Genomic DNA, 20127 nt, shown 5'->3' on the forward strand with positions numbered 1-20127 from the left:
GTTGGCGAAAGCGAGTAATTGTTTGGTAAAAGCACATGCACGGCCGGAATGTGCGAGTTTACGAGACAAACATTTCCACCTTGAGCAGCAACACGGTTCGACATGTTCAACAGGTCTGTACCCTCCTCTTCCTCCACCTTCTTCGTTGAATATCATGGTTTTTATGAAGGTCACAGGTGAAATTAGTCCTCTGGCTGTTTTGTCTATTGTGCTTGGATTTGTTGAAGTCAAAGCTGTGATTACTGAAGATCGACACGTGGTTACTTATTTACGTCACCGTATGTCATTTAAATAGACGCTAACATTGTGCTAATAATGTGTGTAGCTTTGTAGTTAAATGCCATGTTGGGCCGTGTGTGTAGATCCAGTGTGTTTGCACATCAAGCTCCTGGTTTCCTTGTGTGTGTAATTTGTTTGGACACCAATCAATACAAGGCAGCCTGATAGGAACTGAGGCCACTATTGCTTTCCTGACACAACGTCAACAAAAACAGAAGTTTGCAAATGTAGGATTAGAGCGCGCGTGTGAAACTGGGTCATATTGGTGTTTCTAATGAAGTGGAAATTTCTGGAACAAATGTGAGTGACATCTCCTCTTACCATCTCGTGGCTCAAAGAACAATGACGACATTTCCAGATTGCAGAAAATTCAAAGGTATCCTTATAAACTTTATTAATCAATTTGGTATTTACAAATACGTACATCATGTAATAACTTTCATATGAAACATTAGTATTTACAAAATAGCTCTTGAAAAATGTCTCCTGTACAGAACAACCTGATAAATTACATTTCTAAGATAACTGTGCAGAGGTTAAATGACCCAGTGTTCAGTCAGTCAACCTTCTTAACTTAATTTTGTTTAATTAGCAGTCAGACAAATCAACATAGCAAACAAAGAGCTTTAAGGGATGAAGTATTCACGTCCCAAATCAAGATTTCAGAAATAATACAAAACATAGCCTCAGACATAAAGGGAAGCAAACATCCACTGCACGTGTGTGAGCATGTAAACGATCAAAATCACCAGACGGACATGATTTCAGAAACTCTTCATCAGTATATCGCTACAACTGACAGCGTGTCACCTTTTAAAAACAACAACGTCACACTGCTGAGCCTCTGTTCACACTGCAGAGCTGCCGTCGTGGCCCAGGATGTGGCTGATGTTGTGGGCCGGCCGGTTGGGCTGCTTGCCAGAATCGGCAGAAGACGTGTTGGCGAGAGACAGCAGGGGAGACATGGCTGAGCCGTCTGTGGGCATGGCTGTGATCTCGGGGAACAGAGACGTAAGGCTGAAGTTTGAGATGTGAGGGGTGATGCCGGAGGAGTTGGTGATGGGCATGGGGGGCATGTCTGGGAGCAACGGGAAGCTCGCCTGACCGAAGCCCACCGGCCGAGGGGGGGAGAGGATGGAGCCAAAGCGGTTGTTGAGCGGGGCGGCGCTGCCCTTGTCGGCTCCCGGGCTGGTAAAGATCTGGTTGGGAAAGTACTGGAGGGGGATTTCACTGGGGAGGCTGGGATGAGCAGCTGGAGAATAGGAAGGATAGAAGGAGGGTAAGGAGTTCTGGGGCTCCACAGGGAGAAGAGCCGGCGTGCGCTGGCTGCTGGGCTGACTGACCGGGGGGATGAATGTGGAGTTGGCGTTGATAGGAGGAGGAGGATTCATACCTCCCTCAGGGATGAAGGGGAACCCAAAGTTCTGTGCCAAGTGTTGGTCTGGAACCAAGTTGTTGTCACTGGTAACCTGAGCACTGTCTGCCATAAAGCGAACAATACTGCTGCGCCGGGCGTCTCCTCCAGACTGCGGTCTGCCCACGAGGACCCCTCCTCCAGAGGACAGAGGCAGGTGTCCGTCAGGCTCAAAGGGATTGCTGGATCTCACGGTGCCAGAGCGGGGCCGGTCGGCAGGTCTCAGTTTGGTGCTCTGGGTATCCTGGGCGATGTGGCGAGAACGCTGGCTGACAGCTGTGGGCGGGCGAGAGGCGGCTGAGGAGTGGCCCGACTCAGAGCTGCTGTGAGGGGTCGGAGGGTGAGGCAGACCCCCGCGCACGCCCGGGCCTGCATGCATGTTATTGACCTGAGAAATATGGCCCTTGTTGCCGTCTCCAAGTCTCATGGGCGGGGCTTTCTGTGTCTGAGCCACACTGGAGCTGGAGGTCTTGGCCTGCATCTCTCCTGAGGAGCCTCCAGGCACACAGCTGTACTCCATGGGGGGCACAGGGGGGCAACACTGCACTGCTCGCTGATGGTTGCTCTGCTCAGGATGGTGTGGGGAGAGGAGGCTTTGCATGAAGCTCTGATGACACCCCTCCTGCTCCCGGGGCAGCGCCGGGCCCACCTGGACTCCCTGTGAGCCAGGATGAGCTCCGCTGTAGCCGCCACGATTCCTGCCGTCTGCTAGAGGACCGACGCCCATCCTGAAGCCCCCCTGTTGCTGCCGCTGAGGTCCTCTCTGGGAGGGTGGTGCAGACTTGGGGGCCATGTCCGTCCCACGCAACACCTGAACCTCAAAGACCCCCAGCTGATGTCCTGCAGCTCCTCCTCCCCCCATGCTCTTGAACGGGGGGCACTCTGACACGCGCTGAACGTCAGCAGATCCTGGATGATCCGGAGGCAAGCGACTGTGTGCGATGTTGGCCTTACCCCGAGACGTGTCCAGGTAACCCCGGAGGTCCGGTTGCTCCTGTGCGGCGCTGCGGCCGGCCTGATGGTGCAGACCCATGCGCTGCTGCTGCTGCTGCTCACTGCTGGAGCTTTTACCGATGAGCGCCTCAGCAGAGTAGTTGGAGACACGGTGGCGTTCCTGCCGCGACGGTGGACAGCTGAGGTCAGACGACCGAGACACAGGGTTGCTGGGAGGAGGGATGAGCTGCTGCTCCCTCATCATCCTCTGCATGGCGCTGTGGTCCTGACCAGACTGAGGGAGAGAAACAACAGAGATGTCATTATTTCCAAAAAAGCAAAGATTCATTGAACAAGCTGGTGTGAAAACATATTTAGTGTGTAGTTTGACTTAATACGACCTCACACCGACCTTGTGGTGGTCCTGCTGGGCCATGTGGCTGCTGTGGTGGGCTCTGGCCCCGGCAGCTTGGGCCTCACAGCTCTTCTCCTGGTGTCTGAAGTGCTGCTGCTGCTGCTGCTGCTGCTGCTGGATCTGCTGCTGCAGGTGCTGCTGGTGTCTGGAGTGTGAGTTCTGCTGCTGTAGCTGCTGCTGTTGTTGTTGTTGTTGTTGATGTGTTTGTGGCTGTTGTTGTTGTTGATGTGTCTGCTGTTGGTGCTGCTGGGGATGAGACTGTTGGTGTTGCGTTGGCTGTTGATGCTGTTGTGACTGTTGGTGCGACTGTTGTGGTTGTTGGTGTGATTGTTGTGTCTGTTGTTGAGGATGCTGCTGTGTGTGTTGCTGATGTTGCTGATGTGGGTGCTGCTGCTGCTGCTGAACTCCAGACTTATCCAGGTGATGCTTCTGTGGCAGGCCTGCAGGTGAACCGGTCTGACTGCCTCGAACAAGTCCTCGCTTCTTCTGTACGTGTTGCTGCTGTTCCTGTTGCTGCTGCTGTTGTTGCTGTTGCTGCTGCTGTTGCTGCTGTTGTTGTTGTTGTTGTTGTTGTTGTAGCGCCCTCTGGTGCAGAGAGTGGAGCTGTGCAGGGTCAGGCTGAGTCAGGTGATGTTGCAGCTGATACAGGTGGTGCCTCTGTTGCTCTTGTTGCTGCTGCTTCATGTAGAGGTTCCCTCCCAGGTGCTGTCCAGGCTGGGTTGCAGCGTGCTGAGGGTGACCCTGGGGCAGGTGGAGCACCCCGGGCTGGTTCTGCTCAGGGGGGCCCTGGGGGGGGCAATGGATATCTGTGGGTCGAAGCGCCGGGTTCATGAAGGCGTTAGTGGAGAAGGGGGGGCCTCCACTGTCAGGGTTGAGTCTGGTCATGACGGAGGCGGAGCCGGGGGGCAGCTGGCCCACCATCATCTGGCTGTGGTCCGGTGCCTTCACCTCCATGCGGCCCACGCTGGAGGCTGTGGGAGCGCAGGCCTTGGGTCGTTTTCCGGCGTTCAGCATCGCTTCATCCTGGGCCTGTCGCTTAGAGATGTTCTTCACGTGTCGCTCGCCCACACCGACCCCTGCCTGGGCCCTCATCAGGGCGCTCTTCAGGGGCGTGTACTCGTTGAGCTGGGGCGCCCCTGAGCAGGGGGAGAGGGTGCTGTTTGAGGACTGAGCATTGACTGAGGTCCCTGCGGGGGATGGGACTGAGCTCTGCTGGCCCGTCAGACTAGGGGAGCTGGAATACGGTTGCTGGCTGGAGCTGGGCCTGATCAGATTGTTGACGCTGAGGCTGGCCACACTGCCGCTCTGGGACACGCCCTGAGACTGAACCTGAGGGAGAGGCTGAGGCTGAGAGTATGAGATGTTCTGTGGGTGTCTGTTTCCTGCCGGCCCACTGATGGACCCCTCTGAGACCTGACCTCTGACTGAAACCTGGACGGGGGGCTTAACCGTCACTGCATCTATGTGTTTAGCCATCTTAGCCTGAGGCCCGGCTGAGCCTCGATCTTTACTGTTAGGCATGTTGGAGGCTTTAGGAGGCTCCCAGGCGGCGGCGGCGGTGGGGTTGGTTGAAGCGTTGTTGTCCCCGGTGCAGCCCCCGTTCCTCCTCCCAGGGCTGTCCTGCTCCAGCATGGCCAGGGCCAGCATCTCCGCCTGCTCAGACGTGAAGGTAAACGTTCCAAAGGAGCCGGATGAAGCGTTGATGTTGTGACCCTGGGGGAGCATCGAGGCCACGGAGAACCCTCTACCTCCCCCGGCCCCTGTGGACAGAGGAGAGTCTGTCTGTCTGCTAGACGTTATGGGATGCTCCATCGCTTCACTGTGCAGGTTTGTGTACACCTGAGGTAGAGCACAGTCTTTTCTGGGCGGAGCCTCAGAAGAACTCGTTACAACCAAAGCCTCTTTCCCGATTGCCGTGTGGTGTCTCTCTTCCTGGGCCTCCTTGTCCCTTCCAGGACCTTGCGGGGGTTGTAGGACCTCAGCAGGATGGCAGACAGGAGGGTTGCTCATGCTCATGTCAGTCTGCTCCGCCTGGGCTCGAGTGACGCTGACCCTCTTCCTGAACTCTGCACTAACGGGCGCTGTGACGGAGCTGTGGGCGGAGGGAAAGGTGGAGGCGGCTGAAGACGGTGGAACAGTGGTGGAGACGGGGGAGGAGGAGGGGGGGTTGGGCTGAGACTCCACCTTGGTACGGAGCAGAGAGTCCTGGGTGCTGGTGACCTGTGGGTGACACACAGACGCAGCCTGTGCAGTCTGATGTTGAGTCACAGACACACTCGTAGCAGCGCTGCTTGTGCAGGCCGGACTCAAACACGTACTCGTCACGCTGGTGGAAGCGTAGCGTGTCTCAGTGGGAGCTGCGGCGCCGACGGCGGATTTGCTTTGTCTAGAAACGGCGGCTGTTGCAGCTGATTTAGTTTGTGTTGTGCTCGCCGATGTGCTGGCGACCGCTTTCACCCCTGGAGCTGAGAGTTTGGTGGCAGCGATGCTCTCAGCCGCTACAGAGGATTTACTCTCCGTAACCACGGCTGCAGTGACCGTCGGCTCCGCTGCTGTGATACTAACGGCTGTAACTGCACTTGCTGTACAGTGACTGGATGAAACCTCACTCTGTGCTGTACTGAGTTTAGTCATCGTCGTGTGTTTGGGGACAGTAGCTGTGCCTTTGTCCTGAGGGAGCGGTTGAGCGACTCTAGGTGACTCAGTGGATGAACTACAAGCGACTGTACTCAGTGTGCTTTGTGCAGAGGTTGCGTTGCTTGCTGTAGCTTCTCTACAGTCGGTGGTTGTTGCCGTGGCAGCGGTGGAGGCTGTGTTGATAACTTTTACACTGGACGGTGAAACTTGAGATGATGTCACTTGAACCTTCGCACTTTCTCCCGCATCAGTCAGCGACTTGGCTGCGATGGCCGCAGGAGGGCCTTTCTCTTTCACCTCCTTCTTCTTCGTTGGTTTGGTCCTTTTGGCTGTTGTCCTTTTTGTATTCAAAGCTGTGCGAATCCTCCTCACCGGAGGCTTTGAGACGTTAACCACCAGCCCCGATTTCAACGGGCTCCCACAGGGGATGTGTAGCTGGCGTACAGGGACGGTGAGTGTGTTAGCAGGCACGCTCACTGTAGCTGGAGGCTGCTGGACCACTGATGGAGGGACAGAAGAGAGCGGGATGGTGTTCTGGCTGGAGATGGTGAGAGGGAGGCCCTGAGAGATGCTCTGATTCAGACTGCTGAGTGCTCCTAAGCTGTTGAGAGCCACGTTGGTGGTGGGTTCCTCAGCGGTGGTGGGCTGGACCAGCTGCAGGGTGCTGGGCCCGCTCTGGGTGCTGGATTTGTCCAAGGTTTTAATGGGCTGCAGGGCGAACACCTGGCCGTTCAGAGTGATGGTGTGTGGAGTCGGCGGCCCCGGCGTGGAGGAGGAAGCCTGGCTGACTGGCAGGGGTGTGTTTATCTGAGGCTGAACAGGACGTGGCAGAATGTGCACCAGCTGTTTGGTGGTGGTGGCTGAACAGCTGGTCATTGTGATCTGATTGGACACAGCAGGCACCGCAGTGGGCAAGGCAGTCGGCACCATTCCATTCTGAGGGGCCGTCGCAGTCTGATTGGGCGCTTGGATGATTACGATGTGCTGACAGGGGGGATGATTGGTTATTTCCTCCCTTACCACCGACTGGGAAGGGCAAGCGTTGGACTGCTGCAGGATGACCACACTGGGGTTGTTAGTGTTCTGTGGCGTCGTTACGGCCGAGGCTGCTGCTCCGCTCGAGTTCACCTGGAGCACCTGCATGGTTTGGAGCAGCGGCAGCACAGTGGCCTGTGGCTGAGGGAGAGGCTGCGGCTGAGGGAGGATGGTCGTCGGGGGGTGAGGGACCAACGAGGCGGGCTGAAGTACAGTAGGCTGGGGCTGCGACACCACAGCATGGTGAGCAACCAGAGCTGGCTGGGGGAGAACGGCACACTGGGGCTGAGGGGCTAAGACGGGCTGAGACTGTGTCTGGGTCAGGATGGCTGGCTGCAGCTGTGGGGGCTTCTGAATAGGCTGAGCTTGGATGTGGGCGGTGATGGGCGCCTGCTGCACCGGCACGTGAGGTTGCATCCGTATTTGAATGGGCTGAACAGACGACTTGGTGCCTATGGGACACACAGTTAGCTGCTGCACAGCCTGCGTAGTGTTGGTGGTCTCTGGCATGGGGAGGCTCTGGCAGACCGGTTGCACGGTGTTCCCCGCCATCTGTAGCGTCGTCCAGGTAGTTTGTGTGCTGCTCGTGGCTCCGGCCCTCAGGAGGGTTGAGCTGTTGGGGATAGCTGTGTAACTCAACGTCCTGTTGGCGGTGTCCTGTGTGACCCAAGAGCACGCCTCTGAAGCTGTCGGATTGGATGCGGCTACAGTTTGGGGGAGCGCGGTGAGGCTGGGAACGGGTCGGCCGGGGCTCTCGGCGAGGAGCTGCGAGGTCGGAGCGGCTGCTACAGTCAGGCTCCGGGACGGGGTGGCAGGCTGAGGTTGCTGCGGCAGCGACGTGGTCACAGTCGGGATCTGGAGCGTGATGTAAGACACAGACGGTGGCAGAGTCGAGGTCGGAGCCGCCGCCGCCTCCACTGAATGCTGCTCCACCACTCTCAGGCCTGGCACGGACTGCGTGGTGGCGACCGACGTCCCGGGAAGCAGTGACGGCACCGAAGAGGCGACTCCATTTACCCGTAACCTCTCACCGACCCCGGAGGGAGCCTGAAGAATTAAAGCTTCAGAGGGCAGCTTGGCTGGACTCGTCTCCTTCCCTGCTGGACACGTCACGTTCCCATTGGAGTAAACGATGATCCCCTTCTGGAGTTGGTGAGTAGGTGTCACCTTGGCCACCTTGGCACAGCACTGGCTCCCGTAGAGCGCACTGGGGTCCTCCAGGATGTTGATGCCGTGGGCTTTGAGGAGCTCGATGTAGTGAGCACACTCCTTCCTCATCTCATCCAGCTGGTGCTGCAAACGACGGATTTCCTCAGCTGCAAAGAGACAAAAAGCCCAAATGAGGTTTTATTAAGGCGATGGACGACTTCAGAAACACTGCAACAGGAAGAGGCGAACTGTTTACCTTGAACTTTGTCTCCTCGTTCTAGCAGCATGGTATCGTTTTGTTTCTTCAACTCAGTGATGTAACGGAACGCCTGCTCCAAGATCATGTTCTTACTCTGGAGAGGAGAAGACAAAGGCAGCATTTACACACTGTAGTAACTCTGACACCTGTTGAAGAGGAACGCATACAACGATTAACGGCATATACAACAACAGCAGCTTGTCTGTTACCTGTTTTAATGCCAGGGAGCAGGGCAGAAGACTTCCTATACGGTTAATCCCAGCATTGATCTTCTCTTTTCTGTGTCTCTCAACTACACAAAAGCAGAGACAAAGTTAAAACCAAAAGCGAGACAGTATTCACTAAATAACATCAGTATAACAAGAGACATGACTTCACCTGCATTGTGGGATTCTTTGTTTTTCCTCTTTCTGTAAAGAGGACAACACTGTTAGCCCCTTGTTCTGTTTGAACCACACAAACCTTGCACATGACAACAAACAAACAAACACATGAGTCCTTACTTTGGTTTACGACCTGGCGTCTGAGTCTCAGTCATCTCTGGCATCCTAACAGCCTGTGTGATCAGGTACCGGTCAACACATTCACCAGCTCGACCAGAACCCCCTTTCCTACAACCAAAACACACACATCCAGACAGAATATGAATTATGCATAAACACACTGGGAACAGAAAAGGGCTGTGTTTGTTTACCTTAGAGTCTGCGATTTGGTCAACTGCCTGTCACACACTTTAGATCCGAGATTAGACATAAATAAGTCAAGCAGCCAATAACCTTGCTTAGCTACAGTGAGCTACAAACTACTAGCTACTAACAGGCTGCTGTGAAGTCAACCTAGCTGCGCAGGTAAATCTCGTCAATTTGCGTTTAAACTAGAAACCCTGTACGATTCAAAACGCGCACGGGCACTCCTCGGTTGTGATCCGCGTTGTTAAATTTGTCCCGTCACATTAAAAGCAGCAACCTGAGCCAGTTAGGTTACCCAGTCAGCTAGCTTCCTCAGTTAGCATGCTAACAGACAGCTAACATAGCGACATAATCATCAGCACAAAACAGCTTTTCTCCTCCCGTCCGCGCTGACATAAGAGCTCTAATAACGGAAGCGTTGTACTGACCTGTAGCTTCGGCATTTTAGAGACTGTTTGTCTCTGCGGGAACTTTGAGTTTGGAGTGCTAACTGTTAGCTAGCAGAGCTTTACTCTCATCTCTCAAAACAATCCAGGAACGTCTAACCCTGTGCGGAAAGGGGGCGCGTTCTGACCGAGTGACAGCCAATAGCATTTTAGACGGGTTAAGTTTCAGCCAATCGCGTTGTCGATCGTGCCGGGGTGGATTTGCATTGTGCGCACCAACACATCTCTGCTTTGTATCGAAACAAGAGGATTCCTTCGACTGGTAAACGATATAGAATGAGTCAAACTGTACACACTTAATGCAAATAGTAATTCCTTTATTTAGAGGTTAAAAAGTTACAATATAGAGCTCCAGAAAAGATAAAATTCTTCAAAGAAAAGGAAACACATGCTTATACTACAGTGGAGAGAACGCGGCTCTCCCAGCATGCAGAGGGATCAGAGCTTCCCCGGGGCGGAAGAGATGGAAAACCCAAAACTATCAGCCCGGCTTCAATACTCAAAAGGTCTCAACCAAACAGAAGCTGCCAGATCGAACATGATGCGTCCATGCGTTTAGAGAGAAAGCTTCCTAAAGAACTGCTCTTTGCTCAAAATTGTACTGAAACCAAAGCTTGAATTGAATCATGATTTGTTGTGTCATCTCATTTGTAGCGCTTTAAGTTTTGTCCCCGTCCTGCTGTAAACCCAGGAGAACCTCTGAGCCATTTGCCATTTCAAGAAGTAAAGGATAAAACAGAAACAGTTGAAGGGGGAAATTAAATTAACAGGCTGGAAAATAAAAGTTGTTCAGAAAGTATGAGTGGTGACCCGCGTCTTCCCACCACCGCAGAACCGTTCAACCCGTCGTTACGCCCGCACAGAGGGGGGCGGGGGGCGACTTCCTGCTCTCCCCTCTGGACGACTCATTTTCCCGTAAGTCCCAGGGTTCAGGTGGTGAGGGAGCGGAGTCGTGAGCGCTCTGCACAGCTCCATGCATCACTGCTGGGACCGTGTGTGTGTGTGTGTGTGTGTGTGTGGTAAACCATGGACTCTCAACACTTTTACAGCTTCAAACCACACTTCTTCTGCTCAAACAGCACATACACACATATGTCCTCATCAGCTTCATAAAAACAACTCAAACACAAACAATATTATTTGCAAGCACCACACCCCTCTCCCCCCCTTCACCTAACGTCTAAAACTGTTTTGAAGTTGGCAACTTTTGTCAATAGGAGCACGTTTGAAACTGTTATCGCCAATCATCCTTATGAAGAAAGGGGAGCAATAAAAAATGCTAAATCAAGGGACCATTTTCAAAATAAACGCAGCCATTTTTGTACTTTTTGTTTTCTCTTTTTTAGCGTCCGTTGAAGAAAGTGTTGAACGTGTCGACCCGGGGCGGGGGGGCGTTTTGTCACAGTTCTGTTTCTGCGCCCCCTATTCGGCTTTCTGGAGCTCCCCGGTGGGAGGGACACACGGGCTGCGCAGGCTCTTCTGCAGCACGTGGGCGTCTGCCGGCTCTATCCTCTTGTAGTAATTCTTTTTCGTCTCGATGATCTCGAATCCAAACTTCTGGTAAAAGTCGATGGCCGACTCGTTGCTGATCTGAACGTGACTGCGGAAAAGGAAAAGATGAGAAACTAATTATTAATCATTTTACAGACTAATATCAAGCAGAGTTACAGTTTTATGATCAGTTGCATGGATCAAATCATTACAGAATCAGACACTCACAGGTAAATGTTGTCAAAAGTGCCGTCCTTCTCACAGATGTTTAACACGTGATTCAGCATCTTCGTGCCTGAAAGGAAAAAAGCCCAAAACAAATGAACACAACAATCTAAAGTGCGATACAGTGTGAGGTATCGATCTAAGAGATGAAGTGTTCCTTACCAATTCCAAGTCTACGGTAGGGTGCTAGACAGCCCAGTGTCATGATGTAAAGCCTCTTCTGGTTCTGGGAGTGGTCCACTCTGCAGCACACAGCACCCACTGCAATGTCATTGAAGTACGCTGAAAGACAAAGAACAGGCAGTCAGGGAATCTAGAGTTTATCATCAAGTGTGCTCAATCCTTAAACCTTGTCAAAGATTAAACATTGGTCTGTAAATACGAGGGCAAGATAAGGGAGTCCAAGAATACTGAGAGGAATGAAAGTTTGAGAGAGAACAAACTTTGTACGTTGTACAAAATGCATTCTGTAAAAACAAAGACTTGGGGTTTGTGAGGAAACGTGAACGCGGCATCTTACCGAGCTTGGCGAGTTCTCCAACTTCCAGTACATCTTTGTAGAACTTGTCATTGTAGCTGACGGGGAAGATGACCTGGTTCAGGCGCTTCAGCTGCATGATGTTGTGGGGCGTAACATCCCCGAGCTCTATCCGGCTACTGGAACAAGAGCAGATCGGTCAAAACAGCTGATAACAGACACAATGGGATGTACAGACAGGACCAATCAGTGGCACACACACGTGTAGCTGAGGTAAATGTTGTACGATTGATGCTGAGACAATGATTACACCTCCATTTCTTTCACGTTCCTCTGGATTAAACCCTTAATCAGAGCTCTGACATCACCCTTGGCTGAGGGATCACTGTGGTATTTATAGGGCGCATCTTCCTCCAAAAAACAGCTGTTGGTTGTGTTGTGCTGCTCATTAGGATGTAAGGTTACCAAGGTGACAGTGCCAGCATCCATCCACATGTCGAACCCTGACATCTCTTGAAGTCCGAACCGCACAATTAAAACACAATCCTACAATTAATCGCCATGATGTCACCCGAGCATGGAGGATTCAGGTCAGAAGTGACAGCAGAAACGTGTGTTTGGTGTGTCGGTGTGTTGCCCTGACAGCTCACGTTACACCGAGCATGCTGCCGCTAATTCTGAACTCGGGTGTAATGTTGGCGACATATGAACCCAAAGCTGAGCGACGGTAGCGGACTGTCAAGGTTTTAACTTCTTTGTTGCTGACTGGTTAACATGGCTGTAGCTTATTTAAGTCGCCATCTACGCTGAGCACACTTTATACAATGTGCAGCTCCAGCCTACTTAGCTTAGCTTCAGTAGCAGAACTGACTCAGCTCAGTCAGGTAGCTACTCGGCTCAGACTGGAAGCGACTCGCACAACAAACCCCGGCGAGTGACTATATAAAAAGGAGGAAACCCGAGAAGAGGCTGCTTGAATAACGACTGGATTTAGCAGCCCGGTCCTACACCCGATTAAAAATAGCTTAGCACGCTAGCTAACTAGCCTCGCAGTCTCCTCCCCGCCTCCTCTTGTCAAAAAAAATCAGACACGAAAACTTTACTCCTGCCTTACTACTTAATCGTGACTCTAAATCTTGTACTCACCCTTTCATTGTTAATCGTTGTAATCCTTTATTTTCGGTGAGGGTAAAGTTTGGGGTTTTTACAGCCAGAAAGAGGGGATTTAGACGGAGTTAGGGTCGGGGATGCCTCCCGTGTTACCCTCCACATGTAGCTAGTTGCGTTGGTCGCAGTTAGCTTAGCCGCCGCACTCCTTCTCCACGACTGTGTGGACTGTAAACCCTGACCTCCATGCGTATCTACGCATGCGCTCACCAAGGCTGGTATTCACATTTTAGCCCTAAAATGTGCCTTACAGGACAAACAAGCGCCAACATTCTCGCTAGTTTTACAACATTCCCAGTGTAAAAGAGGCGCAATAGCATATATGTCCACAATCCTAGTGTTTTATTTTGTTTATGTCGTCTAATTTGGAAATGTAAGCAGCGATGGTTCGTGTAGTGGAGGATGTAAGAGCAAACCCTGTGAGACAAACACCGGAGTAAAACTGTCCCACTAAACAACTAGCGACTTCTTTCGTTTTTGTGTCCATTTCTATACTCAATTGGTTTAAGTAATTTAAAAAACATATATGCTATAATTATAATCAAAAATGAGTTAATAATATACATCAAAAATATGTTTATATTTGTTTTGATGACATGGTGAATTTTTAAGCCGGTATTGTTTTTTTATAAAGCAAATCTATGCTCGCGCCTCCATTTTGGCTCCGACGTCAGTGCAAAGATATCTGCTGTATAGCTAAAGAACTTTTTTAATTTTCCGAGGATAGATCATCAACGATAATATCAATCATGCACCTACATATTTTTTGAAAGCAAAAATTAAACAAATTGCCATAACCCAAAAAAAGTCACTTTACAGATTTAAAGGAATCGGAATTAATATGTACATAGTAAAATGGGACTTTATCTATATTCGGATTGTCAGCGTATATAAAATCTAAATTTTCATTGTATACTTGAAAACACTTTGCAATGGCAATATCGCACTGAAACGCGTAATTCTGCTATTAATGCCTGAAAACGAAAGTACAACAACGAGTTACTGAGCACCATCATCATTCAAGATCTTTGCGGGAGCCCTGGCCGGAACCAAAATGGCGTCCGTTGCAGGACCCCCGCAGTAAAAACGCGCAGCAGTGAATGAAGTCAGCTGATCTCAGTCTGCTGTCACGCATCGCAGCACCTCCAGCTTCTTCTCACTCTCTCTCTAGGCACGACAGCAAACCAACACTTCGTAACCAAAGGTAAGCATTATATTTGCGATTAACTGTAGCGTTTAAGAGTCACGCATGTGTTTACTGTAAGATCACCATGAAACACTGTCTATTTGCAGCAAAAATGGCAGAAACAGCAATTTTCTACCAGGCCGAGAAACCAATGTAGCTTCTTGTGTATATTTTTCATAATATGGAAGGATATTTGAAACTAGTCAGCGCGTCTTATGGGGAAATCACAGACGAATGAAGCGGAAATGCATCTTCTTAATACCCAGATGACTAGCTTGTGGTTTATTGGCTTTAATCTGATCTAAACGTGATGCTGTCTGTTATCATAAATCATTTCCATCATGTAATCCCTCGTCGTGATTATTAAATCAGTCCTGTTCTAATTATTAGGCCCTGATACGCAATTAACACCAGTGTGCTGCTATGTGTTCTTGGTTATCTCACTTACATGTCATATTTTTGACACCATAACTAACTGCAGTGTCCTCCTGCTCACATATTTAAAAATGATGAAATACTGAGAACACGATTGTGGATAGCGGATATTTTCCAGTTTAAACGTTTGAATTAAAGCATACGCTAAATTACCACTGTCATGTCTGGGTAACAAGATGAACAAGAATGAGATTTAACTATTGATTTTTGTTTTATATGCACAAGGTGTTGTATCTCCCCTTTATCCAAGTGTTTCCACACTCAGTTATAATTTGTACTTCCCAGTTTAACTTCATGCTCTTTTTCCACTTCCTTAAAGAGTCTCAGAGTGTGGCCAGCCTGTCATGTGAACGGGTCATATGATCAGATGTCAAGTATGATTTTCTGACTTGGGACATGATCTGGAAAGCATTTATACACGCTGTGGCCTCAAGTTTAATCTCATTATGTGATCTTTAAGCATGGAAGAAAACTGCTGCTAGAATTGAAACCTTAATTCAGTGATTATTAGCATTAATCAGGCACAGAGAGAAAGTTTGTGTGCAGTTTGTTTAGGCTAACCTGCTGTTTGCCTTTGAGCTAAATCACAGACATGGCCACCAGTTAAAACCCACAAGAATGTATTTTAACAGAGACATGCGAGTGATTTTATTTGTCTTATTATTTTCATTTAAAACACAACACAACGTGCAAGAGGAAGTGCAGTCTTTTTAGGCGTCATTGCTGCAGTTCCTGTATTGGCCCGCTGGGGGGAGCTCGTGTTTCCTGCACAGATGGCACAAGCAGCCTGGCGTAAACACAGGAAGATGTGTGCAGCAGTGAGAAGGGCAGAATAAGGGCATAGGAAGATGCAGCATGGGCAATATAAGCGCCGGATAGACCGAATATAAGCACCATAATCATTTAGGCTGGAGTTATGGTAGATAGTATTTGTTGAAGGATCTTGTTACCCCTGGATGTTTGCAGAGTGTCCGATTTGGCTGCCTGCAGGGGTGTGTGTGTGTGTGTGTAGTTCAGTGTCTGTTTTTCTGAAAAATGTGTAGTCATGAGCTATTATGTTGCAGAAGTTTTTGCCGGAGGTTTCCATGGTTACACCAGCGCAAAACAGTGGATCTATGATTTCTCTGTGGATCTTTTACTATAATGTTTTCAATAAAATAAAAATTGCCCCCAAGTTTTCAGAATGAGTTCATGATTCTGTATTGTCATTATTTTATAGGCTGAAAGGTTTATTAGAAAAGTGTATCAGCCATGAAAATATGTTTTAGTCCTGCTAACTTGATTGACATTTGCTTGTTTTTGCTTACTGCTCTTGTCATCAATAATTAAGACGTGTAATCACCGACTTCTATCGCTTCCATTACCTCTCCTTGTCCTCCTCACATTTGTCTTCTCCTCTCCTCCTCTCCTAGTCAGACTCAGTCCTGCCAGGATGGACTTGTCCAAGCTGCCCAAGATCAGGGATGAGGAGAGAGAGAGCCAGTTTGGATATGTTCACGGCGTCTCTGGACCAGGTTACCACCACACAGACGCACACAAACTCTTAATATTAGCACATTATCTGGGAGATAACAATCTGATTGGGTCAAACCAGTTAGAATTTGATTGAATTGTCGTTTGACTGACTCACGTTTGATCCGTTCCTGTAGTGGTGACGGCTACAGCCATGGCCGGAGCTGCCATGTATGAACTGGTTCGCGTTGGCCACAGTGAGCTGGTGGGAGAGATCATCAGGCTGGAGGGAGACATGGCCACCATCCAGGTCTACGAGGAAACATGTATCCTTTTGGTCCCAGCACCCATGTTGGTCCTTTATTGGATCTGACATTAAGTAAACCCTGTGATAGTGTCTCTTATATTTCCATCCAAACGTTGCTGTCTTCCTGAGCTCCAGCCCAGCCGGTGTGTCTGTAGGAGATCCTGTCCTGCGTACCGGGAAGCCTCTCTCTGTGGAGTTGGGCCCGGGAATCATGGGCTCCATCTTTGACGGTATCCAACGACCCCTAAAGGACATCAATGACATGACACAGAGCATCTACATCCCCAGAGGCGTCAACATCGGAGCCCTCAACCGCGACAGCAAATGGGAGTTTACTCCGAGCAAGAGCCTGCGGGTGTGTGTCTGTGTCGGGAGTAGAGAAACTCACAAACCCTCTGTTCTACATTTTTAGATCTGAGCGACTCCATGTTTCTCCTCCTTCTCTCACTCTTAGGTTGGCAGTCACATCACAGGAGGCGACTTCTATGGCTCTGTGCTTGAGAACTCCCTCATTAAGCACATGATCATGCTGCCTCCCAAAAACAGAGGCACGGTCACGTATGTGGCCCCCCCCGGGAGCTACGACATCTCCGTGAGTTCACTGCACCTCCAGCTACATCTGTGCCCTTTAAAGTGACAGCGTCCTCATTGCTTTGTGTTGATGTCGCCCCTTTGTCTCCGTGTCAGGATGTGGTGATGGAGCTTGAGTTTGAAGGGGTAAAGGAGAAGTTCACCATGGTGCAGGTGTGGCCTGTCAGACAGATCCGCCCCGTCACAGAGAAGCTGCCTGCCAATCACCCACTGCTGACTGGACAGAGGGTACTGGATGCCCTCTTCCCGTGAGTCTCTGATCACTCTTTAGTCCTTTTGAGTTCTGTACGTGCATTTCCTTCACTCTCTCCTTTCCTCCTTGTGAAGTTGTGTGCAGGGAGGAACCACAGCCATCCCAGGAGCCTTTGGCTGTGGCAAGACGGTCATCTCCCAGTCCCTGTCCAAGTACTCCAACAGTGATGTCATCATCTACGTAGGTTGCGGGGAGCGCGGTAACGAGATGTCAGAAGTACTCAGAGACTTCCCTGAGGTGGGTAACCATGGCAATGACACTGTGTCTTGTCTTCCTGGTTGGTGATTGATTGATGTTCAAGATGGCTGACAGTGTTGTCCGTCCAACAGCTGACCATGGAGGTGAATGGGAAGACGGAGAGCATCATGAAGAGAACGGCGTTGGTGGCCAACACCTCCAACATGCCTGTGGCTGCCAGAGAAGCCTCCATCTACACAGGTATCTGTCTGATCACTTACTTATGTCAATGTGATCAGTCACTCAGAGTAACGTTTACATGAACACTAATACAAATGTCCCAACAGGCATCACGCTGTCCGAGTACTTCAGAGATATGGGCTACAACGTGAGCATGATGGCCGACTCCACCTCCCGTTGGGCCGAGGCTCTCAGGGAGATTTCCGGGCGTCTGGCTGAGATGCCTGCTGGTAAGTTTGAACCGACTCAGGCTTCATATCCTCCACTGTAAAGTAACATACACCGGTGGGTTGCGTCGGTATTCTGACCGGTCCGATCTCACGCCGTGTGTGTGTGCCCACAGACAGCGGCTATCCTGCCTACCTGGGCGCCCGTCTGGCCTCCTTCTACGAGCGAGCCGGCAGGGTGAAGTGTCTGGGAAACCCTGAGCGAGAGGGCAGCGTCAGTATCGTGGGAGCGTGAGTGAAGCTTCTGTCAATAGAGGGAGACATTGCTCTCCACATGTTGGATGGACCATAATTATAACATAGATTGAGTTGAAATGCTTGTTTTCCACAGTGTGTCGCCCCCTGGTGGTGACTTCTCTGACCCTGTCACTTCAGCCACACTTGGTATTGTGCAGGTAAGTGATTGAATTCAGTTTAGAGTATCATTCTTACTAGATAGATTGAGCAAAGGTGATGAGTTCCTGACGTATGTGCCTGCATGTTTGTGTTGTAGGTGTTCTGGGGTCTGGATAAGAAGCTGGCTCAGAGGAAGCACTTCCCCTCTGTGAACTGGCTCATCAGCTACAGCAAATACACTCGCCCTCTGGACGAGTACTACGACAAGCACTTCCCCGAGTTTGTGCCCCTGCGCACCAAGGCCAAGGAGATCCTGCAGGAGGAGGAGGACCTGGCTGAGATCGTGCAGCTCGTCGGAAAGGTAGTTTGGCTGAGACTCCTGGTGTCCGTGCGTTGGCCGGCGCCCTGATTGTTGGATGAACTCCCAAACACTAAATCTTCATCATTCTAACAGGCATCGCTGGCAGAATCGGATAAGATCACTTTGGAGGTGGCCAAGATGATCAAAGACGACTTCCTGCAGCAGAATGGTTACACTCCTTATGACAGGTAGACTTAGCTCCGCCCACATGCTGTCACATCATCCCTCATAAAGGCTTAAATGTTTGAAATGAAGGGGATCAGTTCTGTTTGATCAAACGAATGTGTACGTAACCTTTTTGCACTCCTCTCCAGATTCTGTCCCTTCTATAAGACGGTAGGCATCCTCTCCAACATGATCTCCTTCTACGACATGGCTCGGCACGCGGTGGAGACCACGGCTCAGAGCGACAACAAGGTGACCTGGGCCATGATCAAGGAGCACATGGGCGACATCCTCTACAAGATCACCTCCATGAAGTTCAAGGTGTGTTCATGTATTTATTGTAATGGCTTCGATGCGTTAAACCCCACCGGTCAGGTTGTGCCCCGGCGCATTAAAACAAGCGTTTGCGGTGACTGTTGCTGTGTTGCTTTAGGACCCAGTGAAGGAGGGAGAGCCCAAGATCAAGGCTGAGTACGCCCAGCTGCTGGAGGACATGCAGAACGCCTTCCGTACGTTGGAGGAGTAGACTTCCTCTCCTCAAACCTCTCCCTCGTCTCATCTCTGACCCTCCGCTCGGAATCACATTCCACTCCACCTCCTTGTGCTCCCAAAACGTGTGTGTGTGTGTGCTCCACCGTGCTCACCTGTGAGTGATTGTGTGTGTGTGTGTGTGTGTGCGTGTGGAGGGAAAAGAGAAAGATGTACTGTATTCATTACAATTAGTTGTTGCCTCACATAGGCTTCCTCTGGATCCTGTTCATGGTCACTGATGGTGTGTGTGCAAGTGTGTGGGTTTAATCTGTGTGTGTGTGTGTGTGCAAGAGGGACCTCTTAAACCTGTTTCTTTGTTGCTCTGTTAACATGATTTCTGTCCGTAGCCATGTGGCTCCTCCTGAAGAGGATTGTTCTGTTGGTGTAATCGTAATCCATGATCCATCTGTACAGAAGAGTATTGAATATAAATTTAATAAGATCAGTCTATTTATTGCCAGCGTTTTGATGTGGAAGCTTTGTTGTTCCTTTTTGTTTTTACGGTTTTTGCGTTGCGTGCTGTGTTGTGTATTCGCCGTGCGGACGCGAAGGAGTCGGACTCTGACCCTCAGCTGTCCACTTCTCTCATCATGATACTCTCAAAGAATAAAAATATGGGAAAATAATGATGCGTTTGTCTGTGTGTGTGTGTGCGTGTCTGTCTAACCTAATTGTTCAGACACACCTGTTAAACTGGTCTCACTGCATGTCACACATTCTATTCCTGCCTGCCTGCCTGCCTGCCTGCCTGCCTGCCTGCCTGTCTTCACTCCCTGTTAGGATCAGCAGCTCACAAGTTTATTTTAAGCTTTGCAGTTCATAAAGGAAGCAAGAAAGAATGAACTGCAAACCCTTTAAGTATCTTATAGCTTAAAAACAACTCCTTTCTCACACTGACTCATATATTGCACTGGAGTGGTTTGACCCAGACTATCAAAGTACAGGGAAGCAACTAATTACACTTAAGTGTCGTTGTATTTCCATTGAATCAGACTTTCTATGTGACTGAGTGAAGTAAAGTGCTTTTTAATCCACCTTTGTCATTGTTGTTGCTGCTGCTAGCTTGTAACGTCAACTTTTCAGATATTAGGAAACAGACAAACAGCTTTATGACAACAGATTGTAGATGTTTTTCAGATATTGGAGCATGTGATCATTGACGCAGGATTCTAAAGGGTCACAAAGTCTCCAGTTCCCCATTTTTTGGGAAATTCCATATTTTCCATTTGAACATGCACAGGAGTGAAAC

General features: G+C 50.0%; 3 protein-coding genes across 4 annotated transcripts; 1 reads left to right on the plus strand and 2 right to left on the minus strand.

The window, feature by feature from the left end:
* The first annotated feature begins 28 nt into the window (after window positions 1-28).
* On the plus strand, window positions 29-19504 carry atp6v1ab (ATPase H+ transporting V1 subunit Ab). The gene is made up of 15 exons (XM_076138136.1): window positions 29-113; window positions 15651-15752; window positions 15888-16016; window positions 16138-16352; window positions 16452-16589; window positions 16685-16836; window positions 16916-17078; window positions 17171-17279; window positions 17366-17488; window positions 17602-17716; window positions 17817-17880; window positions 17979-18182; window positions 18276-18370; window positions 18497-18668; window positions 18781-19504. Exons 2-15 carry the CDS (start codon window positions 15671-15673, stop codon window positions 18871-18873), a joined length of 1854 nt encoding a protein of 617 aa, XP_075994251.1. The 5' UTR covers window positions 29-113; window positions 15651-15670; the 3' UTR covers window positions 18874-19504.
* usf3 (upstream transcription factor family member 3) lies at window positions 659-9351 on the minus strand. Its single transcript, XM_076138135.1, has 7 exons — window positions 9239-9351; window positions 8625-8732; window positions 8500-8531; window positions 8331-8413; window positions 8119-8215; window positions 3039-8029; window positions 659-2921 (listed from the first exon to the last, which is right to left on the minus strand). Exons 2-7 carry the CDS (start codon window positions 8666-8668, stop codon window positions 1128-1130), a joined length of 7041 nt encoding a protein of 2346 aa, XP_075994250.1. The 5' UTR covers window positions 8669-8732; window positions 9239-9351; the 3' UTR covers window positions 659-1127.
* On the minus strand, window positions 9557-12808 carry naa50 (N-alpha-acetyltransferase 50, NatE catalytic subunit). 2 transcript variants are annotated; one of them, XM_076138138.1, is made up of 5 exons: window positions 12597-12808; window positions 11493-11626; window positions 11135-11254; window positions 10976-11042; window positions 9557-10856 (listed from the first exon to the last, which is right to left on the minus strand). In XM_076138138.1, exons 1-5 carry the CDS (start codon window positions 12602-12604, stop codon window positions 10679-10681), a joined length of 507 nt encoding a protein of 168 aa, XP_075994253.1. In that variant the 5' UTR covers window positions 12605-12808; the 3' UTR covers window positions 9557-10678. The 2 variants fall into 2 exon arrangements, with proteins under 2 accessions (XP_075994253.1, XP_075994252.1); XM_076138137.1 differs by having other exon boundaries at window positions 11493-11629; window positions 12597-12806.
* Window positions 19505-20127: the final 623 nt, after the last annotated feature.

Source organism: Genypterus blacodes, unplaced genomic scaffold (genome assembly GCF_046128005.1).
Source record: "Genypterus blacodes isolate CSIRO-AG114 ecotype Tasmania unplaced genomic scaffold, CSIRO-AGI_Gbla_v1 ptg000348l_1, whole genome shotgun sequence".
Taxonomy (NCBI): Eukaryota; Metazoa; Chordata; class Actinopteri; order Ophidiiformes; family Ophidiidae; genus Genypterus; species Genypterus blacodes.